Genomic DNA, 20,770 nt, shown 5'->3' on the forward strand with positions numbered 1-20,770 from the left:
AGAACATCAGCTGTCTTGCTCCACGAATGGTCCCCCAAACCCCCCCGCCGAGCCCGCAAATTGCACAAACAGCTCTTTGAAAGTGCCCATGAGGCAGGAAGAGGTCCCATGTCCCCTGGGGGGTGCGTGTCTGCCTTCTATTGCAAGCTGCCAGCCCAGCCCCAAAGCCACGGCCAACAGCATTCGATCAGAGAGGAACCCCTGGCCACCCCTGTCCCACCACCCTCACATCTGTTGGGAGCCTGTGTCCTGGGACAGTCCCCCCACTCCAGGCTGCCCTTCCGGAACCCAGGTTCTCACAGCTGGATGGGGCAGGGTGGGGTGGGTTCTGCTGTCCCTCCTTCCCTGGTCTGCCCCCCACATACTCCTCTAGAGTCAACTTCCCAGGCTGGGAGGAACCACCAGAGGGGACCACCCCCAATGGAAGCACTGAATTGACCCTGGACAACGAAGGATTAAGGAGGAAGGGGAGAGAGAGACTCAGGGATTTAGGAATCTTCCCAGCAGGGCACCCCAAACAAAAATGGGGTCCAGGCTGTCTTTGGTTTGGGAACTTGGGAAGAAGGGGTCTGGGGGAAGAATCACCCTATCCTCACCTCATCAGGATTCTGCTGAATTCCTCAGGACCCATCAGAGTGGGGAGAGAGCAAGCAGCCCCTGCCCCCCCCCCTCTTTTACTTTTGCTCCCCCAGGTGCCCAGCCCCACCTGGCTTTTTCTCCCTTACAGGGTTGGAGCAGGGGAGCAGCCCCTCCTCGAGGCCTGGGAAGCTACTTGGCCACAGGGCACATCTGTACAAAGCAGGAGATGAGAACCCCTCCTCCTGGAGCCACAGCCCCTTGCTGGGTGGGCGGGGCTTCTATACAGCCTGAACCACCCCCCCCACTGCCTCCCGACTTTGGGAAGACTTGGCAGAGGTCCCCTCGTAGGAACAGGAATGCTAGGTCACTCCTGGCTGTGGCATTTAGGATGAACGGGGAAGGGACACAGAATGGAAGGAGGAAGGGTTTCGGGAGGCTGCCCTGAGAAGGTGGTGGGACGCTCCCTCCCTCTCTGGGAGGACAGCAAAAGAGAGGAGTGGGTAGGGTTGAAAAGTCACCTGAGTCAGAGAAAACAAGAGCCCCTCAGGGGAGGAAGGACAGGGCCCAAGTGCCTCAGAGCCTGTGTTGACCCACGGCACACCTGCGGCTGGCCAGGGAAAGCCACAGAACCACATCGCATGCCCGGGGCCTCGGCGGCCATCTGGGCCTCTGTGCACAGCTGTGAGCAGACTGTGTCGGGAGAGCTCCCGTTACATGACGTGCTGGGCAAGGCTGGTAAGTGTGGGTGCCCGTGACAAGTTCTGAGGTGCTGGGAGTCACCCCACAATTCACCAGGTTGGGGTTTCTAAACAGGAGCTCTGCAAGACCCCCTGTACGCGTCCGCAAACACAGCAGCCGGGGGTGCCCGTGTGGCTGCGTGTGCATGGGAGTGTTTCTCACAGGCCAGGTGATGGGGGGGGGGGCTCCCAGTGGAAGGGGCTCAGCTGGCAGCCACCCCCAGGGAAGGGTATGGGACGCACCCCAACAACCTCAAAGGCTTCCTCCTGCCCCCTCCTCTTGACCCGGTCATTTTTGGTCAAAGCCAGCCTCCATGTTCCACTGCAAAGCTGGAGTGGAAAGTTAAAAATAAAGGCCCTCCCACCCCCCAAAAAGGAAAAGGGAAACCAACCAGAAAGGCGGGAGGTGGGGGGGCTCAAGGGAGAGGGTTTGGGCCCTCGCATTCTCCTTTGGTTCCTGGGACGAGCTGCTGCATTTCTAGAGAAGAACGGTGATGGAGGCATCCAGGGGTGGGTGGCCCTGTCTCCATCCTAGCCCAGAGATGACCCCCTGACTGGCAGGGCAATGCCAGGCCGCCCCATCCCCAACCCCCAAAACAGACCACCAAGCCTTTCTGTAAACATCAGGCGCAGAGAAAGGGGCGAGGTGGCGGGAAAGTGTCGGGATCTTGCCCCCTGCTCCTGTTCCATACTTTTTTAAATAAAATAATTACCCCGCCCCCAACCCCTCCCCATCTCTGGAAGTCCCCACCCCAAGCCCAAAAGCAAACAGTTTACGAAGAGTAAAAATGGTGACTCAGAACTTCCCGCCGCGGTCCCGGAAGAAACCTTCAGCCGCCTGGGCCTCACGGAAGGTGACGGTGACGGAGTTGGCGGTGATATCGGTCACTGTCACTTCACTTGGGGGGAGCACGGGTGTCCAAGGAGGGGGCCCCTCGGCCAGGTCTGCATCTGCGGCAGGCACGGGAGAAAGACGGAGAGATGAGGACGGCCTTGACAACACCTCTGAGAAGGCGGACTGGGAGTGGGGGCAGCATGCAGACCCCTGCCCGCCCAGCACCGCGTCCCCCCTCTGAGTCTGCAGCCAGCTCCGGGCCTAGCTCAAGGCTGGACACCTGGGAGGGGGTCACTACATTTGTCTTCCCTTGCCTGGACCACCCCACCCCAGCGGGACCACAAGAAGCGCTCGGGCGGTGCCGGGGCCCCTGCAGGCTGTGTGGCCTCAGGAGCGCCCTGGGCCCTCTCTGGGCATTGCAGCAGTTGGGCCTGATGACTCAAGGGAACTCTCTAGCTCTTGGGGGCTCTGGGACGGGGCTGAGGGGCCCGGCCACCTTACCCTCCTCCTCGGGGGGCTGCTCAGCAGGCTCCCACTCGCTGGCCGCCTGCAGGACGTCCGGGGCTGCGGGCTCCTGCAGGAAGAGCTCCCGTGGATGGCTGTGACTCTCCAGGTCGGGCCCGCGGGGCGGGAACTTCTTGCGTGAAAGCCGCAGGTACTTGTGGGCCTTGCGCGGCTTGCGGAGCGGGAAGGGCAGGGCGGGCACCAAGGGGCCCTTGTCCACCAGCTCGGGCGCCCCTGCCTTGACCACCCCCTCAGGGCTCCCGCTGCCGAGTGGGCACGTCAGGGAGAAGCAGAGCTTCTCCTTGCCCTTGGCCTTGTGGGAGCTCCGCAGGTCCATGCTGTACAGCCGCTGCGGGGGCAAGCCAGGGCACGGCGGGTCAGCCCTGCCCTCCCGGCTGCGGCCGCGCCTTCGCTCATGCTGTTCCTCCCACCTGGAATGCCCTTCCCTGTGTTCCGTGGCCCAGAGCCAGCCATGACCCCAGCCCCCACCCCGGCCCAGAAAGCCACCCCTGACCAGCCCCAGCCCCAGGCCCAGCCTGGTGGCGCCTCATCTCCCCGGGGAGCTGTAAGGGGCTCGGGGATGGAGGCCACACAGCAGAGGCACATATGAGAGTACAGACTGAAAACTGACCAAGAAAAAGCAAATCTGGATTCATGAAGCAGATAAACTAAGGAGTTCTTCTTCATCACGGGGAAGGAATTTTTGCCTCCCAGAGGACCCCCTGGGCTGGAACAGCCAGCTCACCAAGGAGATGGTGTGAGACGGATGCCCTAAGGGCAAGTACCCGAGGGGGCACGCGGCACTGGGTGCCCCGTGTCACGCGGCCATGGCGACAGTGCTCTGCCCACAGCCCACGGGATACTCCTCCGCTCCGAGCTGCAGCATGGCCCCTGCGGGCCCTGCCCTCCGCCGATGCCGCATCGCACTCTCATTAGGATGGGGCTGGAGGGCACGTGTTCCACCACTTAAGGGCTGGAGTTTTGTACTCTAGGGATTTGTCTTGCTGACTTTGGCCAAGATGTGTACAAATCCAAGAAAGATCCTTGGTGCTAAGGTGTTGGGAGCGCCTGGATCCCTCCAGGGCAGCACCTTCTGCTGCCACCTGTCATCAGAGGCCAAGAGCCCCCAGGAAGAGAGTGAGGCCATGAGATGGGGCCTGTAGGTCCAACATCCCGCAGCTGGGAGCAGAGATCACACGCACAGGCTCCATTCTTCCGTCCAGCCCGCTAAGGCCCGTCACTTGGCCTGGGGTGCAGGTTGTTAGGGGAGGAGGGCTGGCCAGGGAGAGGTCGGGACAATATTGCAATGCTGGGAGGGCTTATCCTATTGCCGTTTTATCAAAACCCACTCCTTCAGCCTGGCTCAGCGGCCATCACGAGCCCAGTAAACTCCAATCTGCAAGGCGATTCGTCTTTGCCCTTCTCTACGTCCCCAAGAGAGGACTCAGCTACCGACAGGCATCCAGCAGCCTCCGGAGTCAGACCTAGGTTTGCATCCAGCTGTGACACCTGGGCAAATTCCTGGCCTCCTGGAGCCTCAGTTTCTTCGTCAGTGCCACGATGGAGAAACTGAAGTAGCCTGCCTCCAAGACTGCCCCAGCAAGGCCCGCCTCAAGGGATTCACAGCCATGCCCCTCGGGCCGGGGGACTAGCTCATTAAAGACACTGTGCTCCGCCCTTGCCCTCACTCTCGGATCATCTGCTCTGGGGGAAGCTAGCAGCCATACAGGGAGGCCGCGAGGTCCACGTGGAAAGTACCAGGCCTCTGTCAACAACCAGTGCGGACTTGCGGCCACGTGAGTCGCCACCTTGGAAGCAGATCGCCCCGCCCCAGGCAAACCTCCAGAGAAGTGCTCACTGGTTGACATCACGACTGTAACCCAAACCGGAATCACTGAAGAACCAGCTACAGGACTCCTGAATTCCTGACCCTCCCAGACTGTGTGATATGCAAAGTGTGTATTTGCTCTAAGTTGCTAAGTTCAGGGAAGACATCTGACAGATGCTACCTTCTTCCTGGGACCCACTTCACACCAAACCCCATGGAAAATACCCACTGCGTGAAGGGAAACCCATCTTCTCTGCCCAAAGCCTCAGATGATCTATGCTCAAGAGTGGGCAGGAGACTGGCTGTGGCTCACACTGTGTGCAGACCAAGAAGCCTTCGAATGGCTGGGTGAAACTTACTCACTTAAGGACAGCAGGTATGCTTATCGTCCCAATGTTACCGATAAGAAAATTCAAGCTCACAGAGGCAAAGAGACTTGCCTCAAATCACATCCCTTCGAACTCCACCCTCTTTCCAAGCAAAGCAGTGAAGTCAGCAACGTGGCCCCAAGACCTGGGTAACTTGGGGTGTCCTGGAGTCTAGATGCCCACCTGTGGCAGACAACTGGAAAAGGGGGCCCCATAGGGTTCTCTTTTCTCAAAAATGTCACATTTCTAGGGCATCCCAAGACAACAGTCCCAGAATTCTGAGTCTCCCTTTCTTGGGTTCTAAAGTTCCAGGCTGCCGCATTTCCTCTAAAGTTTATGTTTCTGAGGTCTTCAAATATTATAATTTTGTGTTTGGGGGACTCTGAGCCTCATAAAGGCTTATCTACAAGATTTTAAACTTTCAAACTTTTAGGCTCCCATCAGCCATATACCCACCCTCCCCCAAACCCCACAGCATCTCCCATCCGGCTGTCCTCATTCCCCCCTCCCCCCATGGAGACTTACCCACTAAGCGCCCCCACCCCACAGTGCCCTGGGCAGAGCAAGGAGGGTAAGTGGCCCAGCTCAACTAGCTGGTGCAAATGCACGGGGTGGGGGCGACCAGCGGGAGGAGCAGGGGGACCTGTGGGTGGGCACCCAGGCTGGCGGGGTTACCTGCAGCAGAAGCCGCTTGGGTTTCGGACCTCTCTTCCTATACCCCGACGCTCGGTCTCTCTCCTCCCTGGGGTGCAAAGCAGATGGCAGAAGAAAAGCAAACACTGGTGACATTTAAGGGAAAGTAAAGCATCCGCTCCACCTCGCGCTCTGCTGTCTACGGGGAAAGGGGCACCCGCCATAGGCCACCCCCAATCCTAGGACAGGGACTCCTCCGCATTGCTCTCTACACTGTAACAGCGGGGTCCCATGTTCCAATCCCAGGGCCTCAGTCTTCGCATCTGGCAAAAGTCGGGAGGCCACGGCCACTGGTCCTAATCGCTGAGGTGGGGCTTGGGTGACGTCCCCAAAAGTATGTGGGTGTTTGCTGGGTTCCAGAGTCACGCCGGAGCTCTGCTCTCCATGCCAGTGGGTACAGCCTCCGAAACAACGCAGATCCCGGTATCCACTCTCGGGAGAGAGGTACAGAAACCTGTCAATCAAATGTGCCTCCAGTGTCCCAGGGGAGCTGGTGAGAATGGGAATGGGCCTCTTGTAAGTGAAGCTCTCCCCAGGTTTGCCCCCATTTGGGATCTGCATGACCCTGGTGGGGAGGACAGGCTCTCGCCTGTATCACCTGCTTTGGGAAAGGGAGAGAAACTTGCCTGTACTGAGTCCCTCATAGATGCCAGACTCTCTGCCGGGTGCCCTCCCCACATCCCAAACACACAGACACAACCCGAGGACGCGTACAAAGCCACACACGACACACAGGAGACAACACAACAGAGACTCCGACAACAGTGCCGGGAGTGGTGGAGAACTTCAGAGCCACTTTCGTTCTGCCCATTTCGTTTCATTCCACCCCACCTCCTGTGGCCCCCACTGCAGAGGCCATGTGGACAGCAGGGAGAATGTGGAGGCTGGGAGTGCATTCTCCCTTCCCCTATGGGCTGTGTGATCCCAGGCAGTCTCTCCATCTAAGCTGGGGAAACCAGCCGTCCAGGCAGCTGTTTCCACCACTCAGCCTCTCCCTCAGCCCTCCACCCTCCTCCCTCCTGGGGGGGGGGCAGCGCTGCCCTCTCTTCCCCCACTGGCTGCCCTCGGGGCGCTGGGGGAGCTGCAACTTGCACAGAGGGCCCTCCCTCCCTCCCCGTGGAGCTGGCTTGCCTTGGGGCCGAGGAGCCAGCATTTGATCCCGCTGTGACACCAGCCACGGGGCTTGCCAGGATAGACCTGCTGGCCTTTGAGGATGAGACTCTTCTCTCAGAAGCTGGTGCTGGGCCCCAGGACACCCTGTGCCAGGCCCAGCTCTACCCTGACCCACGGAGGACCTTGGCCAGTCACTTCCCCTCTGGACCTCAGTGTCCTCGCCTGGAGCCGAAAGAGGGTCCCTTCTGCCCTGGCCACCAGGGCTCTCGGGAGGAGCAAGAGAGGGCCCTGGGATTTATCCAAATGGAAGGTAGACAAGCTAAAATAATGACGTGAGGTTGGGGAGAGAGGGACAAGAAAGAAGAGAGGAAGAGGAGGAGGAAGTGGGGGGGTTGGGAAGGGCTGTGGGGGAAAAGAACGATGAAAGCGTGTTTACGGTATTTCTATGAGCGCTGTTTACAACCATCATGCCTGAACACTGCACAAGGCACCGCTCCACCCAACCCTCCTGCCACCCCGTGAGGGAGCCACGGATACTACCCTCACCTTACAGTCATGGAAACTGAGGCACAGAGAGGTGAAGTCACTTGCCCAGCGCCAAAATTCTGATGTCTGCCGCTGAGCTCTGGGCTCCAGGCCTAACGAGGGTCGGGCCCGGGGCCCAGTCAGGGCCAGCAGGGCAGGCTCCACATGATCTTGGTTTCCAATCTGCAGCGTGCATACGTGTGTGCATGTGTGCGTGCGTGCGTGCTGGCGTGTATAAAGCGGAAGGGGTCCATTCTATCCAGTCCTCACCACCCAGGGCCTGGTTTCTGTTGGCCTCGGATTCTGCCCCTCAATGTTCAGAGCTGCAGGGCAGGAGCACCCTAGGAGTCGCACCCTCTCAGCCTCTCCCTGCAGGCGGGCCTCTGTAGAAGAGCCCCCTGGCCAGACTCCTTCTGAGTCTTTTTAAAACCCTGCAAGGCAGGTGTTAAATGGACATCATCCTGGGGCGCCTGGGTGGCGCAGTTGTTGGGCATCTGCCTTCGGCTCAGGGCGTGATCCCGGCGATCTGGGATCGAGTCCCACATTGGGCTCCTCTGCTGGGAGCCTGCTTCTTCCTCTCCCACTCCCCCTGCTTGTGTTCCCTCTCTCGCTGGCTGTCTCTCTGTCACATAAATAAATAAAATCTTTAAAAAAATAAATAAATAAATGGACATCATCCCTCTTTTACCCCCTTTCACCAAGACTGAGAGAGAAGAAGTAGGCCAAAAGTCACACAGTGGGTCTATAAAAGTCTCCAAACTCTCCCTTTGTTCCTTAACTATTAAATTTTCTGACTCATTCAAAGTAAGATCCAAATCCTCCACCAGGACTTACGTGGCACCCCCTGAGCTGTGCTCCCCCTTTCTTCAGGTGCTCTATTCCTGCCTCATCTCCCACACCTCACCCAGCTCACACCAGTCCAGCCGGCCATGCTCAGAGCCACGCTTGCCTCCATGCTCTTTCTTAAACACTGGCTCTCACCCCAGGGCCTTTGCACTGACTGTTCTCTTCACCTGGGATGTGCTTCTCTAAAATACTTGCTGGGCTCATTCCCTCAGGTCTCTGTCAAACACCCCCACCTAACCACCCTACTGATCCCTGCACCCCCACCCATCCCTTCCCCCTGCCCTCCAACCCTGTCTTTGCAGCAGTTATGACCATCTGATATCATATACATTTATTGTGGTTTTTTTTTATTGTATGTCTCTGCACTGGAATTCGAGCCCCATGAGAATAGGGATGTTTGTTGGTTTTGTTCCTTGCTGCATCCCCAGCACCTGGGGCACATGGCAGAACCTCAATAAAGACTTGTTGAACAAGCAAACAAATGACCCTGAGTTATGGTCAGGGAGATAATTCAAGCTTACTGGTCTACAAAGTGCTTTCATACACCTTGCTCCCCATGAGAGCCCTGTAAGGTCAGCACTATTGTCCCCACTTCACAGATGGGGAGGATGAGGCCCCGAGAGGGAGAAGGCCTTGCTCACCACCACACAGCTGGCGAGTGGCAGAGCCAGGATTCTAACTCGGGGCTGGGACACCTGCCTGACGCTCTCCTCACTGCAGTCCAGGACATTCCACAGGATTCTCCCAAGCACCACAATCCTTTTAGATCAAGACCCCACCAAGCGCCCAGGAGCCAGAGAAAAGTTGTGGGACAGGGATGCCCTGATTTATAAAGGAAAGAACAGGGGAGAGTTTTCCTTGGAATGGGCAGCAGAACACTTCCTGGGCAGAAGCAATGGGAAGGGAGCAAGGAGGGGCAGGGGGAGAGCATCTGACTGGGAGTCAGTAGGCCTGGGTTAAGTCCTGGTTAGACGGCTTCCCAGGTTTGAGGTGCCCCCTGACAAGCTCCTTAGCTCGCAGAGCCTCAGCTTCCTCATCTGTCAGATGGGACTCTCATCCCGTCTCAGGAGGTTATCGCAAAGGGCCAAATGGAAACGATTTCGTGTAAGATCCCGCCCTGTACCAGTGGGCAGGTTGGGAAGAGGCAGAAGGATTTGGGCTGTCTGCTGGCAGGAGGTCAGTAAAGCTGGAGCTCCTGTAGCAGACGGGGATGGCTAGACTCAAAAGGCTCCCACATCAGGAGAAACAACATTTTGTCAAAGCTTCCCCCTGAGATGCACCCTCATTGCCCATGGGTGGAGCTGCCAGTCACTAACCGGCCTTGGGAATCAGAGCAGAGCACTGGCAGATAAGGGAGTCTGAGGCCTGGTGAGGGGGCGGGGGAAGCTCTGCCCAGGGCCCCTGAGCTGGGAGGTGGCCAAGTGGGACGGACCAGAACTCAGACATCCTTGCTCCGAAGCCACAGTCCCCCCCTCCCCCCCAGCCTTTCTCAAGCTTCACTGGACTTTTCTTCTCTTGGTGAGAGAGTCTCTAGATCTCTCTCTGATCTGTTGCCAAGGCCATGACTGCCCATTTCGGACATGGCTGCCCCTCACACAGGGCATCTCTGTAAAGCATTTTTATACCCTTCACAGCAATTGAAAGCCCTATCTTTGCGGGAATCAGAGCCAGTGTTATTAGGGATGGCCCATTTTACAGCAGAGAGACTGAGGCCTGGGGAGGTTAGAGAAGTGGCCAACATCACTCAGCCACAGGAAAGGGAGCCTGGGCACTTGGCTGCCCTGGGACCTGACGCCCACCCCCTTCTCCCAGCTGCAGACTAGACCGGGCTGTCCCTGCCAAACCCCCACCCCGCCCCCCGCATGCCCATGCCCCTCCTTCAGAGCCAAGCCAGCAGCGGGCTCCTTATGAAACCTCAAAGCCTGCCTTATGCCCAGCCCCAGTGGCAGGCTAAGGCCCCCTTACTTCTCCTCATAGGCCATGACCAGGCGGGGGTCCAGGATGTGCTCTTCCGGCTCCCACGTGCTGTACCTGGGGAGAGAAGCAGGAAGTCAGAAGCTGCCCTGCTCCCCACTGGCATTCCCCGAGGCTACAGCTGCTCCAATGGGGCCCACCATCTGCAAGCTCTCGCCCCCTTCCTGGTCCACATAATTGCCACCTACTCCCAGGAGCCGTCCCTGGCTGCCCAGGCTAAGTGAGGGGGCTCCGACGACGCCAGAACTCCCCTCATTCTGAGCACCGATCACACCACCCTGCAAATAACTGCGTCCAACTCCCAGTTAGACCTCATGCTCACTGCAGAAGCACAGGGCACTGCTGCCAGGACTCCCTTCTTGCGAGACGCATGAGCATGTGGTCAAGGGCAGAGGCTCTGGCGCTAGACTACCTGGGTTCAGACCCCAGCTCTGCCCTTGCTAGCTGTATAACCTTGAAGGATTTACTCAACGTCCCTGTGCCTCCATTTCCCCATCTGTAAAGAGCTCTTGTGCTGCTTAACACGTTCATCTGTCTAAGTGCCCAGAGCGCAGTGCCCGGTGCACAGGAAGTGCTCCTCGCTTAGGGCTGCTGTCCTGCCGCCCACCCTTCCAGCCCTGGCCCGGGGCGCAGCTTCTCTGTCTGGGCTGAGCCGCTCCCTCCCTCCTCGGCACACATCTGTACCTGGCATGCAGCAGGAATTGGGTAGATGGATAGCGACTGAATGGTGATCCCACGGCAGGTCCCCTTGGTATTTCCAGCGGGCACCTTCCACCACCCCCAGACCACAGAGCGTCCCCTGCTGGGCCAGCCTTGGGAGTGACAGCTCGGCAGTTCCACAGCTCAAGCCACCTCTGCTCTGCCTGCACTGCTATTCACTTACCGGCTCACTTTTTTGGTTAAATAATTTTATTTTAAAAACAAACTTTAGGGGCACCTGGCTGGCTCAGGCAGAGGAGCATGTGACTCTTGGTCTCGGGTTGTGTGTTTGAGTCCCACGTTGGGTGCAGAGATTACTAAAAAAAAATAAACTTAAAAAAAAAAAAACCTTTACGACTTCCATAAATGGAAAAACTAGTGTCACTCACCATAAACAGATGCTACTGAATAAAAAATGCAAAGTTTTAAAACACGTACCTGAATGTGTCCATATACACACGTTTTCAAATATACAACATGCGTACAAACATATAAATACACATATATGTTCATGTGCATACACGTACATGTACAAACAACACCAAAGCAATGGACTATGATTCTGGCCCCGGCTGCACCCAGGTCTGCTGGACAAGAAGGGAGGTGAGCAGGTATGAGGGAGGTGTCAGGAGGCAGTAAGAAGCCGGGTGGAGCCCCTGCTCCTGCTGCCTCCTAACCAGCCAAACTAAAACCTTCATCTTAATCTGTCCTGGGACACTGACCGCTACCAGTAATTCAATCCAGATTCCAACCACAAGCTCCCTGAGGACAGAATCCTTTCCTCCTTCCTTCCACTGACACTTCTGCGCACCTACATTGTGTTGGGCCCCGCGTCAGGCTCTGTGGAGTCAGCAACAAAGGTCTGAGCCCTGAGGACCTCACAGTCCCTACCCAAGTGCCCCACGCCCAGCCTGGTCAGGCACAGCCGCACCTATCTCGTACAGGCTGTGCTCTCCGCCTGAGGGCCAGTCCCTCCATGACCTCCTTCTCATCCTTCAGGAGCCAGGCCCCTGTAGCTTCCCCTGACATCGTCCTTAAGCTGTCTCACTCCCCTCGGAATGAGCCCTTCCCTCTACTGCTCTCCAGCCTGGTGCACTTGGCTGGCAGAATATAAGCCCTCCCCAGGGTGCCCAGCCCAGCCCCGGACCCGGACCCGAGGTGTTCTGAGAATGGCTACAGAAGCCACTGCAGAGTTCTGCTCACTCTAAAGAGATGCTAAAAGTGAAACTGGGGTTTTTTGATAGTTTGCATAAAGCCCGAAGTATAAGCAACCAGAGATTGGCAGAGACTCCAAAACTTCCTCTTCCAAAACAAAGGTTAAATTTCCTTAACTGTAACTAGTTATAACAAAGGTGGAATTTTGTGTTCCTCCTGTGTCCTCTGCCTTGCATTCTCTCCTCTAGCTGTTAAGATGTCTTTACAGTGTTCTAGTCCTCTGTCCTGCCCACTTCCCCACTGCCCTGCCCATTTTTTTGTTGATGTGGGTGCTGTGTGGTTCCCGGCAAGTCCCTAACCTTCTCTGGACCTCAATTTCCTCATCTTAAGAATCACCACCACCTCCATCATGGTAAGAGCACGACTCACTGCCAGGGACTCATCTATTCCTCATAAACCCATGGGATAGGTTACCCTATATAAAGATGAAGAAACGAAGGCACAGAGAGTAAGCATCTTGCCAAGGTCACTGAGACGGTAAGTGGCCAGTCTGTGGTTGGAACTGTTGAATCTTGGCCACCCTCTACCTTTGGGTCTCTCACTTGTCACTGCATCTGGCTCCCCACCGGGCTGTGATGTCCTTGGGAGAGGGCTAGTGCCTGACTGACCACGGCTTCGCACACGGTGGGTGCATAGAAAGGCTCAGTGGATTCAGGGGGGATTGCTACTGGGCTGGGGCAGCTGGAGGTGTGTAACAGTGGCAAAAGGTCAGACTAAGAAGCAGAAGGCCTGGTCCTGCTCCATGCTGCGGGAGAGAAAGGCTGGGGGTCTGCACTAGCGTCTCACTCTCCAGACACCCCCGCCCCCTAAAGCGGAGCCATTAGCCCTGCTCCGCTGGGGCCACCGCGAGGGCAAACGCGCTTTGCGAAGAGCTGGGCGCAGGCAAGACCAGAGCGCGCACCCGGCGGGCGGCAGGGCTGGGAGGAGCGAGCAGAGGGACCCGCGCGGGCAGGGCGGGAACTGAGCGCTCCGCGGGGGGCGGAGAGCCCCACTTTGCCCCGCCCCGCCCCCTGCAGCGGAGCCGCCGTGCGCGCGCACGCACGGAGGTGGGCGCGCCCCGGATTGCCAGGCCAGCCAATGGGGAGCGGGGGCGGGGACGGAGCGCGCCGGCCCCGAGGTAAACACGGCCACGTGACCGACCGCCCCGCCCCCTAACCCTGGTAAACAGTCTCGCGGGGGCCCCGCCTGAGCCGCGCTGCGCAGGCTCCCGCCGTGCAGGGGGCGGGGTCTCTCAAAGCCAGGCCCGCCCCAGTCCCCCCCTCCAACTTAAAGCCCTCCAAAATGAAAAGCAGCGCAGCGCAGCAAGCTCAGGTCCGAGATTGAGGGGCTCGGCGATGCGCAGGTTAAGGCCGCCGCTGGGGCCTCCGTTTACTCATCCGTGAAGTGGGACTACCAAAGGTCCCCGAATTTGGGGCTTAATGTGACCATGAGATGTGCTAAGCCACGTGAAGCACTTAGCTCAGTGTGATACGTAAGAAAAGCAAATACGCGTTAATTAAATCAATTCCAATAGAGTGCGAAAACCTCCCAGCCCAGAACCCTGGACTCCGCTGCTGCCGCGGAAACCCAGCTTTGGAAGAGGTAGGCGCGCCTGCTCTGTCCCTGGCACTGTGTTATGAAACTTTTGTCTCAGGCAGCCTTCCACGGGGTCCTGTGAGGCTAGGGCCTCATTTTACAGGTGGAAAAATGGAGGTGCAGAGGTTGAGGGCTTTGTAAATCTACAGAACTACGGTTCAAAGGCAGCCTGGTCTGGCTCCAAAGCCTAAGCACGTCTTACTGAATGGCCAAGAGAGGAACAGGCAAGAGATCCTCAGTCACCTTTGGCAGAGCTGATTGCTTATCACAGGGGCTAGGCCCCCAAGCCCTGGGTCAGGCACACCATAGTGCAAATCATTCCAGCTGTATCTGCCCCTGGGCACAGACTCCTCTGCTGGGGATTTCTGTGTGCCCATCTGTAAAATGGGTTGCCATGAGGTCATTATAAACTGGCCAATGCCTGACTCATACCAGGTGCTTACTGATTAGCAGCCTGGCTATTGCTGCGCCCACTGACAATATCATTACCAAATCTCCAGAAAGGCAGTCCTCCCTAAGAGATGGGGTAGTAGTCACAAGTGGGAAAAGAAGGAAGGAATGCATTTCCAAGGACGGAACAGCAGTCCTGGGCAGGCTGAAATCAGTGGGGTATCTGAGGGTCTGTGTGGGTCAGAGAGCCTGGAACTGATGATTTAACATCCTCTGCCCTGAGCCCCCAGCCCCTCCCTGCGCAATTTGCCGTACCTTCCAGAACAAACAAGACAGCTCCTCTGCCCCATCTGCTGGGGATGAAGGGCAGTCATTTGTCTGCAGCTGGGGAGAGAACAGCAAAGCATGTATGGTCTAACGGGGGCCTGGCACAGAGTGAGTGTGTAGCTAAACTATGGTTTCTGTTGTTAACATAAGCCTCGTTGAGCAGGGCAATGAAGGTGCCGCAGAGCAGGAGAATCGAACTCTCCTCCCCACCAAGGCTGGCACGACCCTAGCCAAGGCTCCGGGCCTGCAGGGAACAGCCTGCCCAACTACCCACTCCCCACCCTCTTTCTCAGCTTCTTCTCCAAGCAAGGGCCCCTGAGGAGGGGAGACTAAAGCCAAAGGAGCCCAGGTTCTCCCCCCGACTGAACTTGTTTTCCCCCAAGTGAAATGGGGTGATGCAATGGGTGGCAGGAAGTAGGTACCACACTGCATGGGGTTGGAAGCTATATTCTTGTCATGATCTCCCCTCTTTGGGCCTCAGTTTCCCCAACTGAGGACTGATCTAAACCATTTCCAAGGCTACTTTGAGCTCCTATGAGGAATGGAATCTCCCAGATTCCTTTCCTGGCTGCAAGGAAACCTAGAAGCTGAGCTGTCCAACTTCGTGTTAACAGCAAGCATTTCCTAAGTGCTGGTCACCTGAGAATGCACCGGGTACTTTATCTCCATCACCTAACCCTCACAATGCTGTGGCAGAGGCTTCATTATTCCGATTTGTAAGTCAGGAAGCAGAGGCCCCAGCATGTGAGCCAGGCTAGGAACCCAGAACCAAAGTGCAGGGGAGCCAGGGGTGCCCCAGGTCATCTGGGCAAACGGCTCCCAGAACCCCTCTGGGGAGTCACAAGAGGCAGTCATTAGGGCCCACTTGCTGGTCTCAGCATGTGAAGAAACAAGTGGCCTCAGGGCCCACGGCTCAGACCAGCAGAAACTGAGGGACTGTTCTTGGAGTGCTAGGCCCTTCTCTCCTGGCAGAAGCTCTGATAGGCAGACAGATCCATCTGGGAGTAAAAAAGTGGAAGAAGAACTTTTCATTGATAAGTACCTCTGTTTAGAGAAGGAAAGCTTTCAAAAGATGGAGTCTACAGAGGAGGGAAAATCGCCAGCAGTGCCTTGAAGGCCGACAGGCTGGTGACTACACTCCAACGCAAGGCCTTCTGGTGCCGAAGCTAAGGGAGTGCGGACCCAGGGAGTCAGTGCTCCTGCTGCCTGCCTTAGGCATCTTCCTTTTTTAACTCTGCCTCCACTCTTACTCCTCCTTCACCGAGTATAGAAGGCTACCTCTCATCCGCCCGTGAGGGGGAGGGGATCCTCCTCCAGTTCCAGGGTGTGGGGGAACGGCAAGCAGGGGCAGCAGGAGTGGACCAGTGCATTCTCTGATTGGCCAGTCCCCAACCCCAACCTCAGGATGCCTGTAGGTCACCCTGAACGCATGAGCCCAGGCCTTGCACCCCGCCAGGTGAAGGAACGTGAGAGGGGGGAGCTGGGCCTGCCCTATAGAGCCTATTTTGCAGAGCGGGAAGCTGAGGCAACATAGGCTGTATTTCCCTCTGCTGTGTCTCCCTGCCAGGCCCCCAAGATGCTCCCAGAATCCAATACCAGGTTAGCCCTCAACATAAACATGACAGAAAGCCCCTGGCACAGACAGCAGAAGCTCTGGGCAACGGGGGTTTCCAGAAGTCAGTCCCTAGGAGGCAGGGCAGGGAGGCAGGGCACCCACAAACCAATGAAGAGGCCCCACGACTTGCTCATTCCCTCCCACTGCAACCCCCCTGTTGGGAGGTGATTGGTTAGTAGGAAGGTTCCTGATTGGACCTTAGCAGGAGAGGTGGAGCCACTGGGAGAGGTCCTAGACCCAGCACCCTGCCCCCCAACTCTGAGATGGAGGAGGCACTCAGGAGATACCCTAAACTGGGGAGGCTCAGTTCAAGTCCCACCTCTGTCTCCACTTGCTGTGTGACCTAAGGTAAGGTGCTTACCTTCTCTGAGCATGTTTTCTCATCTTTAGAGATCAACATCATACCTGCTTTACAAGGCTATATGGAAACCTGTTTGGTAGACTGGAAAATGCTGTCCAAAGGCAAAGTGGCTCAGGCTCTGGTCCTAGCTCTATGGCACGGAGGACTCATGCCCCACTGGCTAGACTTGTCTTATCCAGCCCCACAAACCCCCACTCAGCACTGTATTTGCTCTACCTCCGTCTGGCCAGCAGCCATCTCTGAAGCCAGGATGTTGGACCTTCACCTCCCAGGTGCTAGGAAAAGCCAGAAGAGGGGAGAGGAGGCTCCAACCAGAAGATGGAGCTCAACCCAGAGGCGAGCAGGAGAGAAGAGAAGCTGGGGCCCACCTGGACCCTCATGTCCTTCTAGCCCCTCAGCTGGCAGAGGGGAAACCGAGGCCCAGAGAAGAGGATGATTTAATCAAGGTTCGATTGCCAATTACTACAGCAGCTGGAGCTAAAAGCTGGGTGGGAGAGAGGCAAAAGGCGGATGGAAGGATGAACAGGTAGGCAGACACATACACACAGGGGAGCCTTACTTTGGAGGCCATCCTTTCCACTTCACCAGATATTCGACTTTACCCTGGGAAGAAAGAGAAGCAGACACAGTGAGATACGCAGCTGCCCTGACAACCACTCACAGGACAGTAAGGCGCAATACTTTCTGCAGACTGGTGCTCCCCCGAGACATACACAACCCAGGGACACTGCCCCCCTTGCTCTGCACCAGATCCCCACCAACCCAGAGACACCCGAACTTTGGCTGCTGCATGACTACCCCAGACTGTCCTTCCTGGGAAAGCACAGGAGGGCATCTGGCCTCAAACATTTCTGGGGCTCCTGTGGCAGAAGCTCAGAGCCCATGTCACACATGGGGAAACTAAGACCACATGGGGTATGTATCGCCAAAGACCCAGTGCCCAGAGTTCCAGTGCTAAGACCATAACTCCTACGTTTTTCGAACAGAAGACTCCCCAAATCCTAGAAAATTCCTCACTGGCGCGTTTCCCATGGTTCTAGCCCCACCACCCCCCTCCCTGGGAGAGGCTGCCTCTGGCCCAGGGGTGACAGGCCAGTGACTTTAGGGCTCTTAACTCAAAAGACCCTGGAAGGACCCCAGAAAAGACTGACAAAGTCTCCACCTTCAGAAGCGATGGTCACCCCTCCAGAAGTTAGAAAACAGAGCCTCACCCCTCCCTTCCTCACTGACGGGGGCCTGGCTTTCCAGTCCCACCCCATCCACACAGGAACTTTAAGACCAAGATATGTCACCTCCTCAAAGAAGCCGCCCTGACCAAACTTTCTAATGCCATCCCTCCCACCTTCCAGTTCTCATTCTGCATAGCACACAGGCCCACTGGAAGGCATCTGTATTTATTTCCTCGTTCGGCGTGTGTCTTCTCTACCAGGATGCCAGCTCCATGAGGGAAGGGATGCATGCTTCCCTGGGGCTTAGAATGGTGCCTGGTACGTAACAGACCCTCAATAAATAATTCTGAATGAATGGCTGAAGGAATGATGTCCTTCATTCTCAGGCACTACCATGGAGAAGGAGGGTAACCACTGTATCCGCTTAGGCTACTGTGCATGGAAAGCACTGGGCTTTGTGGAATAAATTAAAATCCTGGAGGAAGGGAGGAGGAGGAGGGGCAGCCCCAAGAGTTCAACCCCATCAAAGCAGGGGGGAAGAAAAGCCCATGGCCCACCTCGACCTTCACCCTTGGCTCAAGATGCCAGGACTGAGTTTTCTCACTCCAAAGATGAGCTAGCCATTAGCCAACTTGAGCTCCTGCTCTACCTCTTCTCTACCTTGCTGTGTGACCTTGACCAGGTCATTTCCTCCGCCTGGGTCTCAGTCTCTTGTCTCTGTCAAACAGGAGAAGATGACCTCTAAGACCCCTCCCAACCCTGCCACTGGGGCCTCCCAACGGGCTGCAGAGAGGAGATAAGGGAAAAGGACGGTGGTGAGTGCCAGAAGGACTTTCCCGAAGGGCTTCCATCCCCCACCACCGCTCTGAGGCGACCACTCTGCAAACAGGTGCACAGGAAGTGTGAACCGCCAGAGTCCAGCCCCGAGGCGCGGGTACCCGAACCCGGTGTAACAGATGCCTCCTTAAATTGCAGGGTGTATGTTTTGGAGGCGAAGGGAAGGGGGAGGAGCTTAGAGGATGCCCCAGCGCTGTAGGCGGCTTCACTAAGCTTGGCCGGGCGGGGCTGAGAGTTGGGGTGGGGAAGACAGAGAGGTGTGCGCTGCAAGACGGGGAGAAAGCCGGAGGTGGGGGTAGAAGGAATCCGAAACGGTCGAAGTCCAGAGTTAGACCTCAGAGGCAGGAGGCTGAAGCTCCGCCTCCAACTTCAAAGGTGTCGGTACCGAGTCCGGGGTCCTGAGTTCGAGACCCAACTCCGATGCTAACGCACCAGTGAGCCTTTTCCTCAACTTGGGCCTCAATCTCCCCTTATTTAGAATGAGGGGAGGTTGAGGACGGACGGCGTTCGGGATCCCTACAGTCTGACCCTAATCTCCAGCTCTGGCGGGTTCAGCTGTCCCCAGGATGCCGGGGCGACAACTTTTATTCTACTAGTCCTACAAGGTGGCAGGGGAAACTGAGGCACAGACTGGGGAGACGAACCCAGCAGCGCGGAGCTGCCTGGGCCCCCCGCCCCACTTTCCCCCTCGCCGCCAGCGTGGAAGGGACGGTGCTGGGGACAACAGGGGACCCCACAGGGGTCCTGGGAGCCGCCCCCAGGCAGCCTCACCTTCCGCACGCGCTTCTTCCGGATGCTCTCCACCGCGAACACCTGCTCGCCGATGGCTGACAGCTCCATGCGGGGCGGCGGGCGAGCGGGCCCGGGGCCGGGCCGGGCCGGGCCGGGGGCGGAGCTGCGGGGCCGCGGCTGAGGCGCGCGATGCTCGGGCCGGCGGGGACCCCGTCACCCTCGCCCGGGCGCGCACGCGCACGCGCACGCGCGCACACCCCCTCGCGCTCCCTCACGCCGCCGACGTTCCATTTTTGAACCTGCGCAACGTTTTCCTCTGCGCGAGCGAGCGAGCTAGCGAGCGCGCGAGGAGGGGGCGGGGCGGGGGCTCGGCTCGCGCCCGGCAGGTCACGCCCCTCCCTCCTGGGCCTCCCCCTCCCCGCCGGTCCCGCCCAGCCCCGCCCCCGATGGAGTCCCGCCCCGCCCCGCCACCGAGCCGGGGGCCGCGCGCTGCAGCTTCGCGGCGCCGGCCCGCGGGACTTATTTGGCGCGGGCGTCGCTTGGCGCCGGGGCGGAACGAGATCTTATACCGAGACGCGTTTCTCGTAATGCTCCCGGTGCCTCTGGGAGGCCGGAAACGACACGCCCCGGTTGGGCAGATGAGAAACGGGCCGAGCGCGGAGGCCGTGCGTCCCATCTCCCACCGAGGAGCGGGCGGGGCCGGGGCGCGGACCCCGAGCGGCGGGAGGAAGGCGCCGGCCGAGATTCGCATCTCCGGACCGAGGCCTCTAGATCCGGGCTCCGGAGCGGCGTGGTTTGGCCAGTCCGGAGCAGGCGCCTGCTTGTTCGTCCTTCCGTCCGTCCGTCCGTCCATTCGTGGGCGACTGTGCGGAGGGCCCCAGCTAGGCAATAATTCGCGGCAGGTGTGGCCGGGGCGGGTTTTGCCGCCACGCACTTGGCGTTCGGCACATAATACTCGTTCCACTGTTTGTGAAATGAATGGATGTTGAGGTCCCAGACGGACTCTGTCTCACCCACCCCATCCCCCTTCTGTTTTCGTTCCCGCGCCACCATTCCTCCCCGCCGGGAACCGCGCCCCTCGCGCTCCCACCGCCTACCTGCATGGATCCCAAGTCCTGCCTCCCTGACCCGCTTCCCTCTACACCCCTCGTCCTTTCCGCTGGACGGCGGCGACCACCTCCTCACTGAGCTGCCGCCCCCTCCGAGCCGTATCCACACAGTGCCAGAGAGCGCTTTCCCCAATGCAGATCCGACTGGGTCACCCTAGTGCTTAAAAACCTCCCGTAGCTCCCTATTCCCCTCAGAATAAAGTCCAAACGCCTCTGTCTGGCGCACAGAAAAAAGAAATGATAAATTAACACTTGACTTTTTATCAGAAGCAACGGAAGCCAGCCAGAAGACACTGGAATGATTTATCTAATGTCCAGGGAGAAAATAACCATCATCTTAGAATTACGTACCAGTGCAAATTTCTTTGAAGAATTATGTGCCCAGTGGAAATATCTTTCCAGGAGGGGGAGAAATAATAACATCTACAAATACTAAGACTAAGCCTTTGCCACTAGCAGACCCTCCCTAAAGGAAATTCCTGCGGAAGAACTTCAGACAGGAGGAAGATGTTCACAGACAGAGGTCTGATGCAATAGGGAATAAAGAACAATGAACATTGACAATATAAAACAATAACAATGTCTTCTGGACAAAAAAAGAATTAAAATGCACAAGAACAATAGCATATAACTTGGATGAAAGGAGTTAAAGGGTTCTAAGATCCTTATATTCGTCAGGAGGAAGTGGAAATACCACATACACTTAGACGTAGGTGAGTTAAGAATGTAAGTTGCCATT

The 20,770-nt window shown here is 57.4% G+C and overlaps 1 protein-coding gene across 2 annotated transcripts; it reads right to left on the bottom strand.

Annotated features, from left to right (window-relative positions):
• Positions 1 to 677: 677 nt before the first annotated feature.
• On the bottom strand, positions 678 to 19,105 carry CBX7 (chromobox 7). Of its 2 annotated transcripts, none has more exons than XM_040637554.1 (6): positions 18,962 to 19,105; positions 16,744 to 16,787; positions 9,994 to 10,059; positions 5,527 to 5,593; positions 2,653 to 3,004; positions 678 to 2,267 (listed from the first exon to the last, which is right to left on the bottom strand). In XM_040637554.1, exons 1-6 carry the CDS (start codon positions 19,028 to 19,030, stop codon positions 2,113 to 2,115), a joined length of 753 nt encoding a protein of 250 aa, XP_040493488.1. In that variant the 5' UTR covers positions 19,031 to 19,105; the 3' UTR covers positions 678 to 2,112. The 2 variants fall into 2 exon arrangements, with proteins under 2 accessions (XP_040493488.1, XP_008703770.1); XM_008705548.2 differs by having other exon boundaries at positions 2,653 to 2,725; positions 18,962 to 19,104.
• Between the last annotated feature and the right edge of the window lie 1,665 nt (positions 19,106 to 20,770).

The sequence above is a fragment of the Ursus maritimus genome, unplaced genomic scaffold (assembly GCF_017311325.1).
Source record: "Ursus maritimus isolate PB19 unplaced genomic scaffold, ASM1731132v1 scaffold_21, whole genome shotgun sequence".
Lineage (NCBI taxonomy): Eukaryota > Metazoa > Chordata > Mammalia > Carnivora > Ursidae > Ursus > Ursus maritimus.